Source organism: Pinus tabuliformis, chromosome J (assembly GCF_031772625.1).
Source record: "Pinus tabuliformis cultivar Carrire ecotype Pingquan chromosome J, CPIR1, whole genome shotgun sequence".
NCBI classification, from domain to species: Eukaryota; Viridiplantae; Streptophyta; class Pinopsida; order Pinales; family Pinaceae; genus Pinus; species Pinus tabuliformis.
In genome coordinates, this window is record NC_142295.1 from 109,067,186 (window position 1) to 109,086,305 (window position 19,120).

The 19,120-nt window shown below is 41.2% G+C and overlaps 1 protein-coding gene across 1 annotated transcript in view; it reads left to right on the forward strand.

Moving 5' to 3' along the window:
• LOC149225766 (chorismate synthase 2, chloroplastic-like) overlaps positions 1-19,120 on the forward strand; it is a 117,274-nt gene that overhangs the window by 44,497 nt on the left and 53,657 nt on the right. Inside the window, exons 3-4 of the mRNA XM_089377306.1 lie at positions 17,836-17,912; positions 18,095-18,153. Coding sequence (XP_089233432.1) covers positions 17,836-17,912; positions 18,095-18,153 — 136 coding nt within the window. The remainder of the gene's footprint in view (positions 1-17,835; positions 17,913-18,094; positions 18,154-19,120) is intronic.

Below are 19,120 nucleotides of genomic sequence, written 5' to 3' on the forward strand. Positions count from 1 at the left end.
GATATTTTTTGGTTCATGATTTTTTCAATCGGGAAAATATTACTTTTGCACTCCTCAAAGTCGCCCCCCATGTCAAGCATTGGTGGGAGCCCTACTGTGAACAGAAGTATGAGAGAGAACACTCACTGTTTTCAGCTGCACCCACTTGGAATTCTTTCCGAGATGCCATCAAGGAACAATATTACCTTGTTGGGAGCGATGAAGATAAATATATAAAGTGGACCATGCTGCGATAGGGAAGGGACCAAGATGTGCCAAAGTTCACAAATATTTTTTATACCCTTTGCACGAAGTTGGGTATCAAGGATTCTGAGCGGTATTTGGTACTCAAGTACCGCAACTGTCTACACAAGTACATCTAGGACGAGATGGAGTTCTTGGACATCTCCTCACTTGGTGCCACCTATCAATAAACTGTTAAGATCGAGCATAAATTTAAACAGAAGAAGCGAGACTTTAGATATGCAAACTCGAAGCAAGGGAAAGGCGCCCCCAAACCGTAGAACAAAGGACAAAGCCAAGGCGGGGCTACCCAGGATAAACCGCCAAAGTCGTAAGCAAAGAAAAACACCACGAAGACAAAGGACACAAGAAAATGGTGTGGGTTCCATAAGAGCCCCACTCACAACACAAGTGAGTGTCGAGCCAAGTAGCCACTGGTGGTCGAGCTGAAGGCTTCCGAATCAGATACATATTCCGACTTTGAGTCAGAACCTGACAAGGGGAATGACAAAGGGAAGCAGACTATTGATGCAGAGCCTAGTGCCACCGTTGCTACCACCAAGATCTAGAAGATTGAGCCTGAAGATCCAGAGGAGGGGGCGCGTCTCTTCCACTCACAGATGTGGGTGAAGGGTTCTTCGCTACAATTCATGTCGACAGTGGTAGCCAAAAGAACCTCATTTCAACAGAGGTCGTGAAGTGGTTGGGTCTACTCACCACACTACACCTGCAATCGTGCATCATCGGGTGGCTTCACCAAGGATGATATCTCCACGTCAACCAACAGTGCCGCCTTCCCCACAACATCAAGCCCTTCACAGATGAGGTACTATGTGATGTTGCTCCTCTTGAAGTTTGTGATGTGTTATTAGGCCAACCATACTTGTGGAAGCATCATGCTGTGTATGAGTCTAGGCCTCGCATTGTTATTATTACTTTGGGCAATAAGTTATATAGGATACCAGAGGTAGCACCGCCTACTGCCATCTCTTTGATCTCTGCGAAGCAATGCAGTAAGATCATTTCCCAGACCGGTAAATTTGTCTTCCTTATGATTCGCCCTCAGGGCAAGAAGATTGTGGCCACATCCATGACCTCTAGACCGGGCTCCTCCGCACGACAACAACATATGGACAAGATCACGGAGGAGTACATGGACATCTTCACCCCACCCACAGGGGTACCCCTACACTGTCAGGTCAAGCAGTTCATCGATTTGACCCTTGGTGTGCTGCTACCCAATGGACCGATCTATCAATGCTCTGTTTTGGAGAACGGTGAAATCAAGAGTCAGATTCAGGAGCTGTTGCAGAAATGGCACATCAGGCCAAGCTCATCATCCTGTGGGATCCCGATTGTGTTGATACAGAAGAAGGACAGGACCCGAAGACTCTGTATTGACTATCACACGCTGAATAAGATCACTGTCCAGAATAGGTATCCAATCCCATAAATTAATGACCTTTTGGATTGGCTAAAAGGGGCCAAATATTTTAGCAAGATTGACTTGAAGTCTGGTTATCACCAGACACCAATCAAACTCATTCGTGGTAGTGTATTTGGATGACATCCTGATATTCAAGCAGAGGGGAAGAGAACCTTCACCATATTCGACATGTCGTCCAAACCCTGCGTCAACACAAACTGTGTGCCAATTTGGAGAAATGCACTTTTGGTATGACCCAGGTTTAATATCTGGGGTACATCATTGATGAGCGGGGTGTGCATGTGGACCCAACCAAGATACAAGTTATTCAGGATTGGCCAGCCCCAACCACTCTAACAAAGCTCCGTAGCTTTTTGGGTCTTGCCAATTTCTACTGCAGGTTCATGTTGGGTTTCTCTCATATCACTTGGCCTTTGAGTCAAGTCACCAAGGGCGGAGTGAAAGCAAAGTTCTTTTGGTCTGAATCCCAACATAAGGCATTTGCTGAGTTGAAGCATCGCCTCTACTCTGCACCAATGCTCACATTACCAGACTTGCATCAACCATTTGAGATTGAGACAGATGCCTCCGACTATGCTATTGGTGCAGTTCTTACTCAGCAAGGGCATTTGATGGCATATCACAGTGAGACACTTTCAGACACAGTTTGAAAGTATCCCACCTATAACAAGGAGATGTATTCAATTGTTTAGGCTTGCCGATAATGGAAGCATTACATTCCGGGGAAGGAAACGTTCATCCACACAAACCATCGATTCCTGCAGTTCATTACAAACATAAGGAAAGTTGCAAAATGATTGCCGTCAGAAATGATCCACATGCCTGCAACAATTCCATTTGAACATTAAGTACAAGAAGGACAACCCATTAATGTTGCAGACTGCCTTAGCCGACCGCCGATCATGGCTTTGATCATTGTGCTCAACTCTTGTGGACACGAGACTTTGAAATGACCACATCTTTACAAGAGTGATCTAGAATTCAACACCACATACCAGATGCTCCTGGAAGGTAAGCAGGTTCCAGACTTTTACCACCTGATGCGCTATTATGCCACCTGCGACACCTATGTGTACCTTCGAGCAAGCCTGCCAAGATGATTTGGGAGGCGCACTACAGTCGAGTCGCTAGACATTTTGGGGTAGAAAAGACAGTTGAAGTACTGCAAAAGTATTTTTATTGGCCAAACCTTCAATAAGATGTTGGGAAATACATCAGATCCTGCATTGCTTGCCCCATTTCCAAACCCACAATCAGGAAGTAAGCCCTGTATACTCCTCTGCCTACTCCTAGCCGACCTTGGGAATCCATCTCCATGGATTACATGTCAAGCCTTCCTTCTACCAAGCATGGCAATGATTGTGCTTTCGTGGTTGTCGATAGATTCTCTAAGATGGCCATTCTGGCGGCCCGCAAGAAGAGTATCTTAGCAAAAGCCACTGCCAAACTCTTCTTTGAATGAGTATGGGTACACTTTGGGAACCCACAGTCCATTATCTCAAATCGGGACAGTCGATTCCTAAGTGCATTTTGGTGAAGTCTCTGGTAGTTGTTAGATACCAAGCTCACTAAGTCCACGACCCTTCACCCCCAAACTGATGGCCAAACAGAGGTCGTCATTAAGATGATTGTGCACATCTTGCGCATGTACAACTCAAAGCACCCACACACATGGATGAGAGCCTCCCCTATGTCCAACACAATTACAACAGGGTTCTCCATAGCTCAACTGGCCGCAACCCCTTTCAAGCAGTGTTGAAAATATCGGTATCGGCAAAATATCGGCGAGGGTCCAGAAAATATCTTATCGGCAATATCGGCAAAATATCGGCAAATATCGGCAAGCATCAAAAATAATTTTTTCAAATTTTTAAATATAGCCGATATTTTGCCGATATTTTCAAAATATCGCGATATTTTGCTGATATTTTCTGATATTTGCCGATATTTTGAAAATATCGCGATATTTTCTCGGCGATATATCGTTTTGCCGAAAATATCGCGATATTTCCGAATATCGCCGATATTATCAACAGTGCTTTCAAGTGGGACTGGGATTCAACCACTATGTCCCATTGATGTTTCCATACCATTTGCAGCTACTCAGCCGGATTCGGCTAATGTCTAGTCCGAAGCTGACAGGGCTAACAACTTCATTGAGCGCATTCAACACATCTGCTAGCAGGTCCATGACATATTGGACAGAGCAAATGCAAAGTACAAGCAACATCATGATCATCATCGGGTGCCACACAAGTTCTAGGTGGGCGACAAAGTTTGGTTACATTTGCAGAAGGAGCACCTCGCTGGGCCCCACCGCAAGCTTTGCCTGCTCTGATATGGGCCTTACACCATCACTAAGGCTGTAGGGTACAATGCTTTCGAGCTTAGCATTCCACCGTTCCTTGGCCTGCACCCAATATTCAATGTGGACCGACTGCAGCCATACTTTCCCCCATTGTTGGACACATCTGACATTGCTGAGCAGTTGACACCAATAGAGCTCAACCCAAGTTGTATCGAACAGGCCACAACTGATAGGATCATGGACACAAATCAAGAACACTCACCAACAAAGGATCCAACTATATCGAGTTGTCAAAGCAGGCCAACTCCTTCACCAGGGCAAGTGGCTCACTAGAGACCAGGTTCAACAGAAATTCCCTCACCTCATGGAGGCTTTGCACGCAATGGGGACCATTGCTTCCTAAGGGGGGAGGATTGATCCAGGTGGATATTGGTGGCCACCCGCCTATTCCACCTAGACCTCCAGTCGGTTTCATCAGTTTCCTTGATTATAGCAGCATTTACTATTTTTAGCAGTTTTTCGGGTCCTGAACTTCTGAGTTGTTTTGACCCCCTAAACGGTCCTAAACTTAACTGCCAAGGGATGTTAAGTTGCAAGATGAGTTGGTCATGGAGGTTGCACAAAGTTCCGACACAATAGTACAACTGCTGCACGAGAGGAGCAATCACCGGGATAAATAACTACAACTGTGAGGAGCATAGCTGATAGGGTTGTCGAGAGGGTGACAAAGCTTGCTAGCGCAAGGGAATCAAAGCATCCGGTAGTAGCACTGATTATAGTTTGTGGGATGCAAGGGGAGCAATGGCAAAAGTAAGGTATAACGAGTTATCCGGGAAACTAGTCGACCCCGACACATGAGCATAGGCGATAAGGAGCATGTTGTTTGTGGCTGGCACAACCACAACTACTAAATAGTCAAAGGACAAAGGTTGATGGAACCACAAGTGAGTTGATTTGCCATTTGGAAAATGTTGCGGAGGATGCACAACTAAGCAAGAGATGTGAGCACGAGGGGACCTAGACTAGGCCGCAACAACTGAGCAAGGGTAGACCACGTACGAGTGGCAATTGAAGGACGACAAGCCAAGGTTATGGGTGGAGTTTGCAGATTGACATAACAATAGTTTAGTTCAACTAGCAGGATTGGCAGAGGTAACAGAGAGAGGGAGACCGTACTAATCAGGGTGTAAGAAGACCAAATTTCTCAATTGATTTTTTCCGATTTCAAGATGGCAACAATTGGTCTGAGGTTTTAGGATATATTTGATGGGGCTTACAATTTTAATTCATGGAAGGAGAGGATAATGTTGGTTCTCATGGAGAATGACCTATGGGATTTGATTTTGTAAATGCCCAGGTTACATCTCCTTCAAACAGTACAAGTTTGGTAGCCCACAAATTAAAAGATATGAAATCTAGATGTATCATCATGGATGTGATGCAGGATTATGTGATACCTCACTTATCAAGGAAAAATGGTGCCCATGAGATGTGGAACACTCAAATGAACCTTTATTAGAGTGATAATCAAAATCAGAAAATGGTGTTGAGGGAGAAGCTTAGGAATGCCAAGATGACTGAATTAGGCACACCGACATCATACCTCACCAGTGTTCAACAAATTCGAGATGAACTTGGAGTTATTTGGGGAAATTGTGCAAGAGGATGAGCTTGTAAGGATAGCGTTGAGCGGGTTCTCAAAAGCTTGGGCTACCTTTGCAATAGGTGTTCTAGCATGAGAAAAGGTACTAGATTGGAACAAATTGTGGGATGAATTCATTTAGAAGGAGATTTGGGAGAAATCATTGTCTCGAGGACAACAAAAGAGTGGGGATAATGAGAATCTTTCTCTTGCCAGTCAGGCAATGAAGAGCAAATGTTCAAGTAGCAAGGGTGAGGAGACAACCTCACAACTCAAGAAGAAGAAAGACTTGACTAAGCTCAGGTGTTTTTCCTGTCATAAGACGGGACACTATGCTTCACAATGTTCAAAAAGGAAGAAAGGGGGGAAAAACATGTAGTCAACAATAGTTGCGTTGGAAGAAACTTAGGAGGAGTATGCCAAGAAGTTTCAAACCAAGTTTTAACTTGTTTCCTACCTTACCTCAAGTACATCACTAGTGGGTGTGTAGCTGCTAGACAGTGGAGCCACATGGCATATGGTAGGGGTACTTGAGTTGTTTGATAGCCTGGCTGAGTGGGACTTAGAACTGCATGTGGAGTTTGGTGTTGATTCCAAACATGCTATGAAAGGGGTTGGAACAATGATATTACAACTTGAGTTAGGAGGTAGGTTAGAAGTGAAGTACATGTTATGTGTGTTAGAGCTCAAGTGGAGTTTGCTCTCAATATCTATGGTAGAGAAGAAGGGGTTTTGTGTAGCATTCTTGGATGGATAGGTACTGATCAAACCCAAGGTATCTAGTTCTAATGAGGGACATGTCATTAGATTTAGAGATAACAACCTGTATAGGCTAAAGGACCAACCTATTTGAGTAATGGCACAAAGCAGAACAGTGACAAAGGACAAGGAGCGAGAAGCTTCGAAGGTTGAATAACTCAGAGGGAGTCAACCTTTAGGCTTAGGTGGGGAGGAGCAATCGATGGATTCCTCTAAATCTGTCAAGAAGGTCTCTTGGTATGAGATGACCTTACAGGATGTTCAGGAGAAGGAGGCTGGGAGCAAGTGGCAAGGACGACTTCCATTTTAGAGGGAGCAACCAATGCGACTGATATAGTTCCAGGATCGAAGTTAGTTCTAGGGGTAGAAGTACCTCTCTCACTAAGAGGGAGTGTTGATGTTTGTAGCTCGGGTAGGTACTTCTACACAAGCTTAAGTGTCTAGGTGTGTGACATCTCCCAAGATCTCCTTAGACAGTTGCTCTAGTGTGAGCAAGTTGCTTTTGTACTTAGCCTAAGTTTCAACTTTAGAAAGACACATAATTATTGTGTTGGCTAATTGAGATAAAGTAAACTTAGGGAAAGTGAAATATTTACTTTAATGATTATGTTTTAATCTCAACTTTTGATCTCAAGTGAGACGAGATTTAATCTTGGCTGTTAATCATTTTGAGAATTAGGGTTTGGGATTTAGCTCAATGCGAAGCTATAAAATCAAGGGTAAGGAGAGGGAGAAAGATACAATATACAACAACACAAGATTGAGAGAGGCATCTTAGTGAGGAGTGCGATACTCTAGTGTGTTAGGTTCGAGTAAGTGCAAAAAGGAGAGCTTGGACATTCGTATTAGCCAAGGAGATCGAGGATTGATCTAGGGCTTGATTTGTTGGATCAAATCCAACGTATATTGCTAAGTCACTTGACACGGGGATACATGATTCGACAGAAATAGGGATTCGAGTGTCAGATACAGACACATTGACTCCCTGGAACAGGACACGTTCGGATACATTATATATATTTTAAAAAATTAGATATTTCTTACACAAATTCTCATTCATGATACAAATTCATTGATTTCAAACATAGATCTTCATCTAGATGTAAGTTTTACAAAGTAACATTATACCTACAAATATTGTGACATAAATGATAAATCATAATACATATTCAATTCATCAATGATCCAATAGGCAAAAGACAAGATAGTAAGATAAAGATATTGTAGTTGTTAAACACACATGGGCAGCAACATAATCTGAAGGATAAAACATGAGAATATATTTTTATTAACAAGAGATATACATTTATAGTACATGGTTTGACCGTTGGGTTTCACATCCCAAGGTCTCTTGGACTCCTTTTGTCTATTCGACTTCCACACTAACCCATTGAGGATTAGGTGTCCAACATTCCCCTCCTTAATCCGAAGGGTTATGTATGAGTCCAAGAAGAGAGCTGTAATACAAAATGTGCAAAAATGCATGGCAGCACTAGGTTGAATGTGCTCTCTGAAATGTTGGTATAAAGGGTGGTGGTTTAAGGATGACCACCAACACTAGAACGCTTAGTGCAGTTCCCGGAACTCTTCCAAAACTGGCAAGAAGCTGAAGTCTTCTGCTAGAGGAAGTGCTCCTATTGTTTTGAAGAGGGAAACCTTCAACCATGAAAGGGAGGTCTCACCCCGCATAAAAGGGAGAACTTCAACCTAAAGGGAAGTCTCAACCTGTGATGGTTTAAGGATGACCAACAACTCTGGAATGCTTAATGCAATTCCCGGAACTCTTCCAAAACTGGCGAGAAGATGAAGTCTTCTGCTAGAGGAAGTGTTCTCAATTTTGTTCCTGGAATTCTTCCAAAACTGGCAAGAAGCTAAAGTCTTCTGCTAGAGGAAGTGTCCCAGATTACCAACTGAAGGCATGTTTAGGGGCATCTTTGTTTCTGGCTACAACTCTGAATCTGGTATGGCAGGTTGTGGCTCAGGGTCGCTTGATGTGGCTTTGAAGCTTGTAGATGACCATCATTTCCCCCCTTGTCAGATACAAGGTGAGATGATGGAGAAAACTCAACTGCAAGACTGTTCAATACTCTGGAACAAGTTCTGACATGTGATTGGAATATCTTCTTGGCTGTTGATGCCCATTGCCAAGAAGCGATCCATCCAAGATGAATCTTTGTTCTTGCAGGACGTTTGTTTCTGAAGCATCTGTGTGAAGAATGGGTGGTTTTATGATAGTGCTTACATGGATGAAGATCAAAACAATGATCTTTTAGATGGCCAACTCGGTCACAGTGTTGGCATTTTACAATTTGTTGTTGTTGTGGAAGAGGGGCAGAATCTGGAACAGCTGGAGGTGAACTGTCATGAAGGAATCCAACACTTTGAAACTGAATGGGCTTTGAGTAGTCTGGGATATGAACGGACAAGTCCTTCTCATATCCAAGACCAGTTTTGTGCTTGTTGTAGACAAGCTGGTCCCAAAGTCTAATGATGGGCTTGGGAAGTGCAGACTGAGTTTTTGCATTTGCATGTACAACTGCTGCTTTATTGGGTACTAAATCTGAACCAACTGTAACATTATTGACTTGCTTCTGATGGGTTGTAGTCTCAATGTTCTGAACAAAAACATGTTCAGAATGACTCCTCTGTTTTAATTCTTCTTGCTGTAGCTGAGATTCGAGCTGCAAAAAATCAATTTTCTCTTGTGCATTTTGTAGACAGACCTGAATGTCTGTGAGAGAAACTTTGCTGATTTTTAATGTATCATGAGTGGTAGACAATATTAGAGTTTTGAGGAACTCTAATACTTCATTGATTCTGACCATTTTTTTTTTCAATGTCAGAATTACACCTTAAAAAACTGATCACAACTATTACTCAATGCAGAAAAGTAATACCCACTCACAGTACACAACAATATCCTTTATAAATGTGCAGCAAATGATCAGTGTGCAACCAGCAAGCACCAATTACAATCCATATAAAAATAAGAGTTTACTCATGACCAGCACTATGTTCTGACAATACAACCGACTAAACTTTTCTCCACAATTTGTCAAAACAATCATTGCCTTTATACAACCCACCAAACTCTTATGCAGCAGTCGAATCAAGGAATCAATGCATATATATGTAGACAAAAAATGAGTTTTAAATACAATGCCACAACTGGGGCAGCAACAACTGCAAACTTGCTTGGATCCTTCAAATACTCCTTCACTTTCAAAGCAAAAATGATGGCTATCAAAACTTCAACAACTATAGCACCATGTCATGGACAGGACTTTAAAATTATAAATACTTTGACTAGGGTACGATTCAATATTCTCTGATCTTGCCACTTTCTTCAAAGAAAACAATAGTCCACTGTAAGAAACCCAACCGGAATAACTAAGAGAAAACCACAAAGAGTCCTGAGTTTGTATGGTTTGGTCCACTGTAGTATTTTAACAAACAGTTTGTGTATCAAATGCTATAGGTGCATTCCTTGTTGTTGGCTCATGTAAATACATAATATGCTGGGACAAATACTTGTGGAAGAACTTCAAAATATTAATTTGATATCAACTTTAGACCCAACAAGCATAAATAATACTAATAACAAGTGTAGCAACCACAAACTTCTTCACTCTTCACTGAAATACATGTTCAGAATTTACACAATGATGTTGTAGATGCTAGCAGCCATTTAACTATTTTAATAGATAAAGGGGAGAGCTAGTACACAAACAAAATCTGATATATATATGCACTGTCTATGATGGCATTAACTCACAGTTTGCTTCAGCATTGGAGATACCAGATTTGAGTAAGTTACTGGCAGATTTTTGGCTACCTCTTCAACATATATCCGCACCTCAACACATCCTCTTCTGAAATAGTGACCATGTTCAGAAAAGCCATGCAATATAGTTGAAGTTCATTCATTCATTGGCGACTTCATCAATTACTCATGCCCAAAACTCATCTCATCTTGTCGACGTAGTGATTGATAACTTAGTGAAGAAATCTTCATGCAGACAAACAGATGACTGCAACTTCCTTTAAAATTGCACCGGCTTCACCTGAAACCTCGATTTCGGCTCCATCCTTAATATGACAACGACTTCGCTCTTTCCAACAAACAACGGTTACCCTCTGTTGAGCAACGATTAACAACAGTTTATTGTGGCAACAACACTCTAAACAACAGGAGGAAAACGACTGTTCTCAACAGTTAGTGGATGACTAGCAAATAAATAACGGTAGCGAGAGATAAACTCTTAGCCGAGCAATGACTTTGTTACTCTTGATATGGGCAGAGCAGCTCAAGGGACAGCAGCATCGGAAATTGTTTATGTGCATTCGATGGCAGCCAACACCGTATTTTTTTTTCAAAACATTTGATTTTCATAATATATTGACCTGCAACGTATATTATTTTCTGTGCAGAGGCATACAAAACTCGACTTTAACATACCATTCAGGCATATGCATAGTCCAATGCACAATTCAAACTTTTCAATGCTTCAAACGATCTGTATATAATGCAATTTTTTTTTCACAGCTTCAATAGAGTTTGCATATATCGGCCTTTTAGGAATATGTTTTCGTGACAGCACACCCAATTTTCACACACGATTTCCAACGTACATCAGTCAACATATAACGATATTTCTAAATGAGTTTCCAGCATACCATTATTCAATGAAGAGATACCATAACCTCGCTCTTAAATCCGCATATAAACTCTGAATGTTCCGTCGTGAGACTATTCTCGAGTGTTACAACTGTGGTTGCAGAAATGTGTTTTTATTGGGATTCATTTCTGCCAAAACGGAAAGCGTTGTTGTTCTTTTATGTAGAGAACCTTGCTTGAGTGTCAACGCGCTGAAAGATATGAACTGGGATCTAAGCCAATGGTGCCCGCTAATCGATGATAGATGCTTTCTGCAGTGGCTCGTCAAGATACCTTCAGAGCAGGAGCAAGTTGCAACTGAGGGCACACCATATCAGTGCTCAACAAATCAACAAAGTAGAAGAACTTTGGAAAACAAGCCCTGATGCGACCCTTGAAGATCTCGAGAAGCCCGGTGTAGATGATGAGCCGCAACCTGTTGCTTTAAAATATGAAGATGCGTATCAGTATCAAAATGTTTTTGCACCGTTGGTGAAATTGGAGGTGGATTATGACAAGATGATGAAAGAGTCGCAGAGCAAAGACAACATTACTGTCCGTTGGGATATTGGTCTCAATAAGAAGCGCATAGCATACTTTGTCTTCCCAAAGGAGGATAATGAATTGCGTTTGGTACCTGGTGATGAGCTGCGTTTGCGTTACTCTGGGGATGCATTGCAGTCAGAGAAGAATATGAACAACCCTTACAACACAATCAAGTACCCGACGGGCGTTTCTGAGGCAGAGAATCGACAGAGTATATGGGCAGAGATCCAGGCATTAGGCAGGCAGAGAGACAAATGATACCAGGAACGTTCGCGCTGACATTTTCTGCAACTAGAAGAGGCAGACAATGTAACTGTTATGATAGCGGACAGTGGGCAGCGTAGTTGTCTGACACACAAGACTGGAGTAACGGTGCGTAGAAATCAAATGAAATTGTGCCATTCAATGACAAGTCAGAGGTGCGTTTTTGCTAGGGCAGAGATGGCAGGTCTGAGCAAGGAGCGTTTTTAGAAGGCAGGTGAATAAAAATGGCACTGGAGAAATAACAGGTTGCAGCTAAAATTTAGCTGAGAAAATATTCATGAAATGCAGAATTGATGGTAGAAATGATCTGCACATAAAGGCCATAAAACAAATGGCTCAAATTAATTATGCAGGGCAGGAATACGCCTGCTCTGATACCATGTTAAACACACATGGGCAGCAACATAATCTGAAGGATAAAACATGAGAATATATTTTTATTAACAAGAGATATACATTTATAGTACATGGTTTGACCGTTGGGTTTCACATCCCAAGGTCTCTTGGACTCCTTTTGTCTATTCGGCTTCCATACTAACCCATTGAGGATTAGGTGTCCAACAGTAGTTTTCTTATTAAGTCATCAAAATCAAAATGTGTTACATAGGTAGTGCAATGCCAATGGCAAATAGAAATAGCAAATACAAAACAACTACAAGTATACAAGCCTCAAGGCAGTAGGTAGCTCATGACTCATGAGTCATCAATCCTCATAGTCATCATCAAAATCAACATCACTGTACTCATCATCATGGTCACCACTGCTCTCCTTTGCTGCATCCTCCTCCCCTGTATCCAAAGTCATCTTTGCATTTGCTGGTGTGGAGGATGACCCCTCTACAATATCACCATCATCAAATGTGACAGGCTCTAGCACTAGATCATTGAGATCCAAGTTGGCCAATGCCAACTCAACACTGCTGTCCAGACCCATATCATCAGGAAAGACATCCCACATCTTTGTCTTTCCCTTCAACCACTCATCCCTCTGCTTGTAAATAAGACGAAGGTTGGTGTGCACATACACCATTGTCTCTGCCCTGGACTGCTCAAGCCTGCTCTTCTTGACACTATACAAATTCCCATATGTGCTCCAGTTCCTCTTGCAACAAGAGGATGAAGTCACCTGAGAGAGGAGCCTCATGGTTAATTGCTGTAGAGGAGGGCTTGTTGCCCCATGATTTGCCCACCAAGAATAGGGCTTTTGAGCCCCCCTGTCTCTAATCAGATCATATCTTGGGAATCGACCAGTGCCAATGGAAAAATCTGCAAAGGCATCCTCCACCTCATCAAGGAATGCTCTATCTTGAAAAACCCGCCTAAATGCATCTTTCCTCCCCTATGAGATTTCACCATCCATGTGAGGAGGGAATCTGCGGGAAGGTCCAACATTTAGCCACTCATGGCTGTAGTATTTTGGGTTCAATGAGCGAGCCAAAAATGTAAAGGTGTGCAATTCTTGTCCCATATGCTGACGATAATATCTTGTATGGTGGTGAAGAAGGCCTCTAATGATGTCTCATACTCGGGGCACTCACTCTGTAATATAATGCTCCTCATAGACTCAATCATGGAAGCCCATCCCTCTTAAACCTCTCCTAGGATGGGTTGGTCTATATCTGTAAATCGAAGCAAGGAAATGATAGGGTCCATGATCTGAATAAGTAGATCTACCCTCTCCCACCAAGCATCATCTAACACTGTGTCCTTCACTTTTTTAGAGGTTACTTGATTTGTGTTTCTCCAAAAAGACTAAAACTCTGAAATAACCATGGCCCCAAGAGTGGTCTTGACCTCCCTTAACCTCTTCAACATGATGAATGAAGAGGCAAACCGTGTATCCACAATCTTCAACAATGATAGATTGGTGTACTCCTCGTAGATAGTGAGGGCATTTGTATGATTTTGTACAAAGTTGCGGATATGCCGCGCATCCTCAATAATGCTATCAATCCAAAGCACATCAGAAGTAATAGATTTAAGTGCTAAGTTCAATGAATGGACAATGCAAGGTGTCCAAAACACTTGTGGATATTTATCTTCCACAATCATGCCAACAACCTTACAAACAGGTGCATTATCTGTAATGATTTTCACACAAGAATCAACACCTACATCTTCTATAACTTTAATAAACAACTCACGCATATATTGTGCATCCTTGTATTGTCCAAGTGCATCCACTGCTTTCTAGAAAACTGGACCATTCAAGGAAGACAGCATGAAGTTGATGAGTGGGTGCCGTGTTGGATCTGTCCATCCATCAGAAACAATGCTAACCCCAGATGTTGGCCATGATGCTTTAATAAGCTCAAGCATTTTTTCCACCTCTTTTTTTGCCTTCATCAACAATGCGGTTCTAAGCTTCTCTGGTTCAGGAGGCACATACCTTGATGGAGCCCCTTGAGTTAGAGCTCGACACATCTCAATAAATAGAGGTGAGCGTGCAACATTAAAGGATATGAAGTTTTGATAGAAAAAAAGGCAATGGTGAGATCAAGCTCTTCCCATTTCTCTTTCTGAAAAATCTTGTCCATTGGACCAAGTGAAATTGCCTTTCTTTTTGCTGCTTGTCCCCCACCAAAACTCTCAAATGGGAATTTGTTGCTGCTTTTCCTCAAGAATGGAAGGGGGTCATCATTCTTGGTTTTTTTAGATTTTGCAGCCACATTTGCCATACCAACATTGGACTCTCTTTCCATTTCTTTCCTCTTTGGTAAAGGCACCTTTGTACAAGCTGCAATTCCACAACCTGGTAAAGCCAACAAATGACCTTTCACACGGAAATATGTGCTCGTGAAAGTAGTGTTGCAATAGCTGCATTTCCAACTCACATTGCCTCCTCCCTTCACCTTGCTGCTTGGCCCTTTCTCTCTTGTGACATATTTCCACAAGGGATATTTGTTATCTTGAGGAGGAAGTCTTCCCTCAACATTTGAAGTTGTTGTTGCAGCCCCACTTGCAATAGAGGGAACACTTGCAGCAGACCCTGATGAAATTGGGAGAGGAGGGGCATCTCCAATGGGGACATTCTTCCCCTTCCTTTGCCCCTTCCCTGCTGCCCTTGATTGAGCCATGAATGCTGTAAAAAAATAAACAAAAAATGCACAAATTTGTAAAAGAAATGCACATGCAAACTACTGTAATAAAAATGCAAAAAAAAATAGAGAGAAAATGCACTTACATGTTGCTTGAATCTCCTTGAAAATGCTCCCACACCCTTTGCTCTTTGCTCCCAAACACCCATAGCAAACCCACAACAAACAAAATAAGTCAATGTGAAAAAAGAATGGCAAAAACTGCCTTTTTAACGCCGTGCAGGTTGCCAAAATCGGGATTCGAATCTGAAAATCGGGACATGTTCGGAAGGACGCAAATCCGACCGAATCATGTCCGATTCGGGGCACGACGGGCCTGGGGGACGAATCCGGTTTCATAGGTATATTGTAATTTGTATTTTCTCAGCTGGGCCATTATCTCAATGTAAAGTTATAAAATCAAGGCTAAGGAGAGGGAGAAAGGCACACCATATAGCACAAAAGATTGTAGAAGGGCATTTTTATGTGATTACTTCAAACTCAAGCACACAAGATTGTAGAAGGGAATTTTTTATGTGATTACTTCAAACTCAAGCCACAGTAGGATGTGCACTTCTTTTGTTCTTCTTTTTTGTGTTGTTTCTTTCATGGTGGTTGATGATGGTATTAGTTCCTTTCTTGATTGTGATGCAGATCAATGTTTCTCTTCTTACACATTATTGATATCTTATTATTGATATCTTCTTCATTATCTTGGATTTACCAATTGGTTTTCCTCCTTTGTATTCCTTCATTGCCACTAACGCTGGTTGTACCTTCAAGTCCCATTGACCTGCTGTGGTCATTTGTGGACATTGATATAATTACTTTGTTTCTTTCTTTCAGGTGATTTTATTGCTGTAGATAAGAGAAATCATCTTGATATTAGTTATTTCATTCTTTTTGATAATAAAAATAACCATATTCCATTAGTGGAGGACAAGCCACATGCAACAATATCTTCATTAGTTGATATTTTTTTACAGCAAAAGGTGTTGGTGTTTATAAACAAACCATGCTGCTGCATAACCCATGCAACCATGGTACAATCCTAAAGCATACCAAAATTATAAGATTCATCTTAACTAGCATGAAGGAATGCATGTAGGAATATAGTTTAATAAACTGGCCTAGAATAAAAGCAAAAAGAAAAAGAAAAACCTTTCATAGTTTCAATCATAAAATTAAATTGACTTAGTGACTAATTGTAGGTTCATCCCAGGTGTCATATGTTGACCAATGGTCGGCAATATTGGTAGAGGACATCTTGTTGGGGTAAGATACACAAAGTTGACAAGGTTGAGCAAGAATGTCTTGTGCAGCAGAAATACCGCTTCATTAATTTTGCTTCTGAGAATGATGAGGTTGTCCCTAGCTTCCTTTTCCCAGTGTCTGAGAGCCAGAATATGCTCGACGGCTTTCACATAGAGGTGTTCCTGACTCTTCGTAGCTTTTTTGTACTTAGAATCAGCCTATTCCCTCTGCGCTTCTGTCTGCTCAATCGCTTTTGTCAGCTAATTGCATGGCAGCAATCATTGCTGAGCAACCTTTATTGCTTCTCTTAACCCCATGGATGTACTGCAGCATTGTTGGGCAGCAGGTATACCTTTCCATGGTTATCGAAAGCATTGGGATATCTGAGCCCAGGTCTTTACAAGGAGCTCGCAAAGCACAACCTCGTCTCCTTGAAAGAGAATTCTAGGATGAGAAATGAAGCAGGGAGAACAAAATCAATCCATCTACATTCTGGGTTAAGGAAGGTATGGTTTGCCTGATGCAAATCTCTCGATGAGATCATATAGCAAGTATGATAAGCATGAGGAATTAACTTCTTCCAAGCCATTGTAATAGATAGGACCTTTGCACAAACTGGCATTAATGGCTTTGCTGTGGTGAGAAGACACTCTAGTGGTTTCAACTGTCTGTTAGCAAACTGTCCCTGTGCCTTCTTATTTGGTGAGCCAAACTCCTTTTGTTTCCATGTATCACAATTTGGGTAGAGAGTGCCACCTTTCATGCTTCCTCCCCTTGGGACTTTGTATTGATGATGGTATTGAGGTGTAGAGGGATTTTCCTCCCCCTCGATACATACTCAGAGGGTTCCTTTGTCTTCTGAAACTGCTTGCTTAGCCATCTGATTGACTTGGGAGTTGAATCTTTTTCTAACCTGAAAATAGTGGACTTATTTAAATGCATTGAGTAGCAGGACCATTTTATGATAGATGCATGCCAGGGCTTAGGAGGAGGGAGCTCTTTCCTGCTTCAGTGATCTTGTGATTATGTTGGAGTCCTCAACAATAACTACATCCCTTTGCACAATGTCCTTGAGGAACCTGACTCCTTGATACATTGTTAGTGCTTCCGCTTGTTATTAGTTGCTTGTCCCCATATCCAGGAAAATTTTAATTTCTAGATATGGTGCCCCTCCGCCCCCTGCCCGCCCCATACTTGCGGCCCCCTCTATGAGTTGATACTACGCTTTTTATATTAGATGATTATTTTTAGACATGGGACAAAGATACCTTATGCTTGCTATTTGCTATGATATGTATACATGTATTCACCACTTCTATTGACTACTTTTGATCACTAGTGCCTGTGGATATTAAGATACTCTTTGTTTTCTTTCCTTTATAATACAAGGGCAGAAATGCATGCAATTCTTTCTGTTAGAGTAGATATAGGAGCTGCTATACCACTCCCACTTTATATTACATTAATGGTACTCTTTTAGTCCCATTGACCTACTTTTGTGGTCATTTATTGGACATAACTAAAATTATCTTATCTAAATTAGTTGTTTGTATTATATGTGGAAACTGTTTTAAAATTTGGAAGACTATTGTGGTTCATCTTGTGAGATATGAGTTGATTTCTGAGAATACCTCTCTTGAAAATTATTGTAAATCTTAGGAGGCCGGGACAAAGCCGTATCACTACTCCTCGTAAAGAAACTGACACATGCCGCATTCTCTCAGGTCTTTCTGAAGGTTAGTTTCCTTATTCGATCACCTTCCTAAGAATCAAATTCCGTGCATTTCTTGAAGTATTCATCTGTCTTTGTTCATTTTTTCTTTTTGCGTTAGGTACCAAACTTAAACAATGCATGGTATGCATTATTGTATAACATTTACAATGTCTCTAAAGTATCTGACCATGAAGAGTATTGCAGGTCAGACTACTGGAACTCCAATTGCTGTGCTTGTGCCAAATACAGATCAAAGAGGAAATGTGAGTACTTGAAACAAATGTAGAATTTAAATCAGACAGGTTCAATGAAGAAGTTACCTGCTGATGTGTCATTTGTATTCTATGTGTTGTTACATTCTACTTCTGTTGTTGAACCAGTGCATTAAAAAGAAGTGGAGCTGCTTGTAGTAATAGAGTCGAATTGGATTTTATGATGATAGACGTCTTCTATCATGTGCTTCCATGACCTAAAAAAGTATTGATCAACTGTAGTTGAAAAGAAAACAAGATGCAGGAAAATCATGCATTTTTATATAAAGTACATAGCAATAGTGTGTATTTTTTTCTCAAGGGAAATCATCCTCTCTCAGCCTGAGGACGAGAGTGAGGGTCAATACAACAATATTCATAAGCACATAGCCATTACAACAATATTTCTCTTCATCATGTCACTCACAGGGAATTGAACCTAGGTAGGGGAGATAACAACCATTCTACCCAACCACCCAAGATAACCCCAATTGACATAGCAATAGTGTGTATATCCTTCTGAAATAAATAGAAAGAGAAATTGATGCATTGTAAATACCAATGTTCCACCAAGGTTCTAGGACGAGGAGGCGAGGGAGCGAGGATATGCGGGAGCAGCCTATGCAAAAGCTCCCCACCAATTTTTAGGAAACGTGGGGGGACGTCAGGGTCTTAAAAACTTATAAATATAAAATATAATTTATAAATCGATGAATCATATCACTGAAACAAATTTAAAACGAAAACATAAACGCTGCAAAGCATGATCATTGATATGAATATCATTATCATATAAATTTAAAATTCTAATTTATAATCATACATCATACGTTATGATTAATTTATTAAACCGTATTGATGTTCCACTTCCTACTATGAACATTGAATGCTAAATATTGACATAAAATTATAAAAGTCAAGTCTGATACATCAAGAGTCAAAATTTTTTAGAATTATAAAAGTCAAGTCTAATACATCA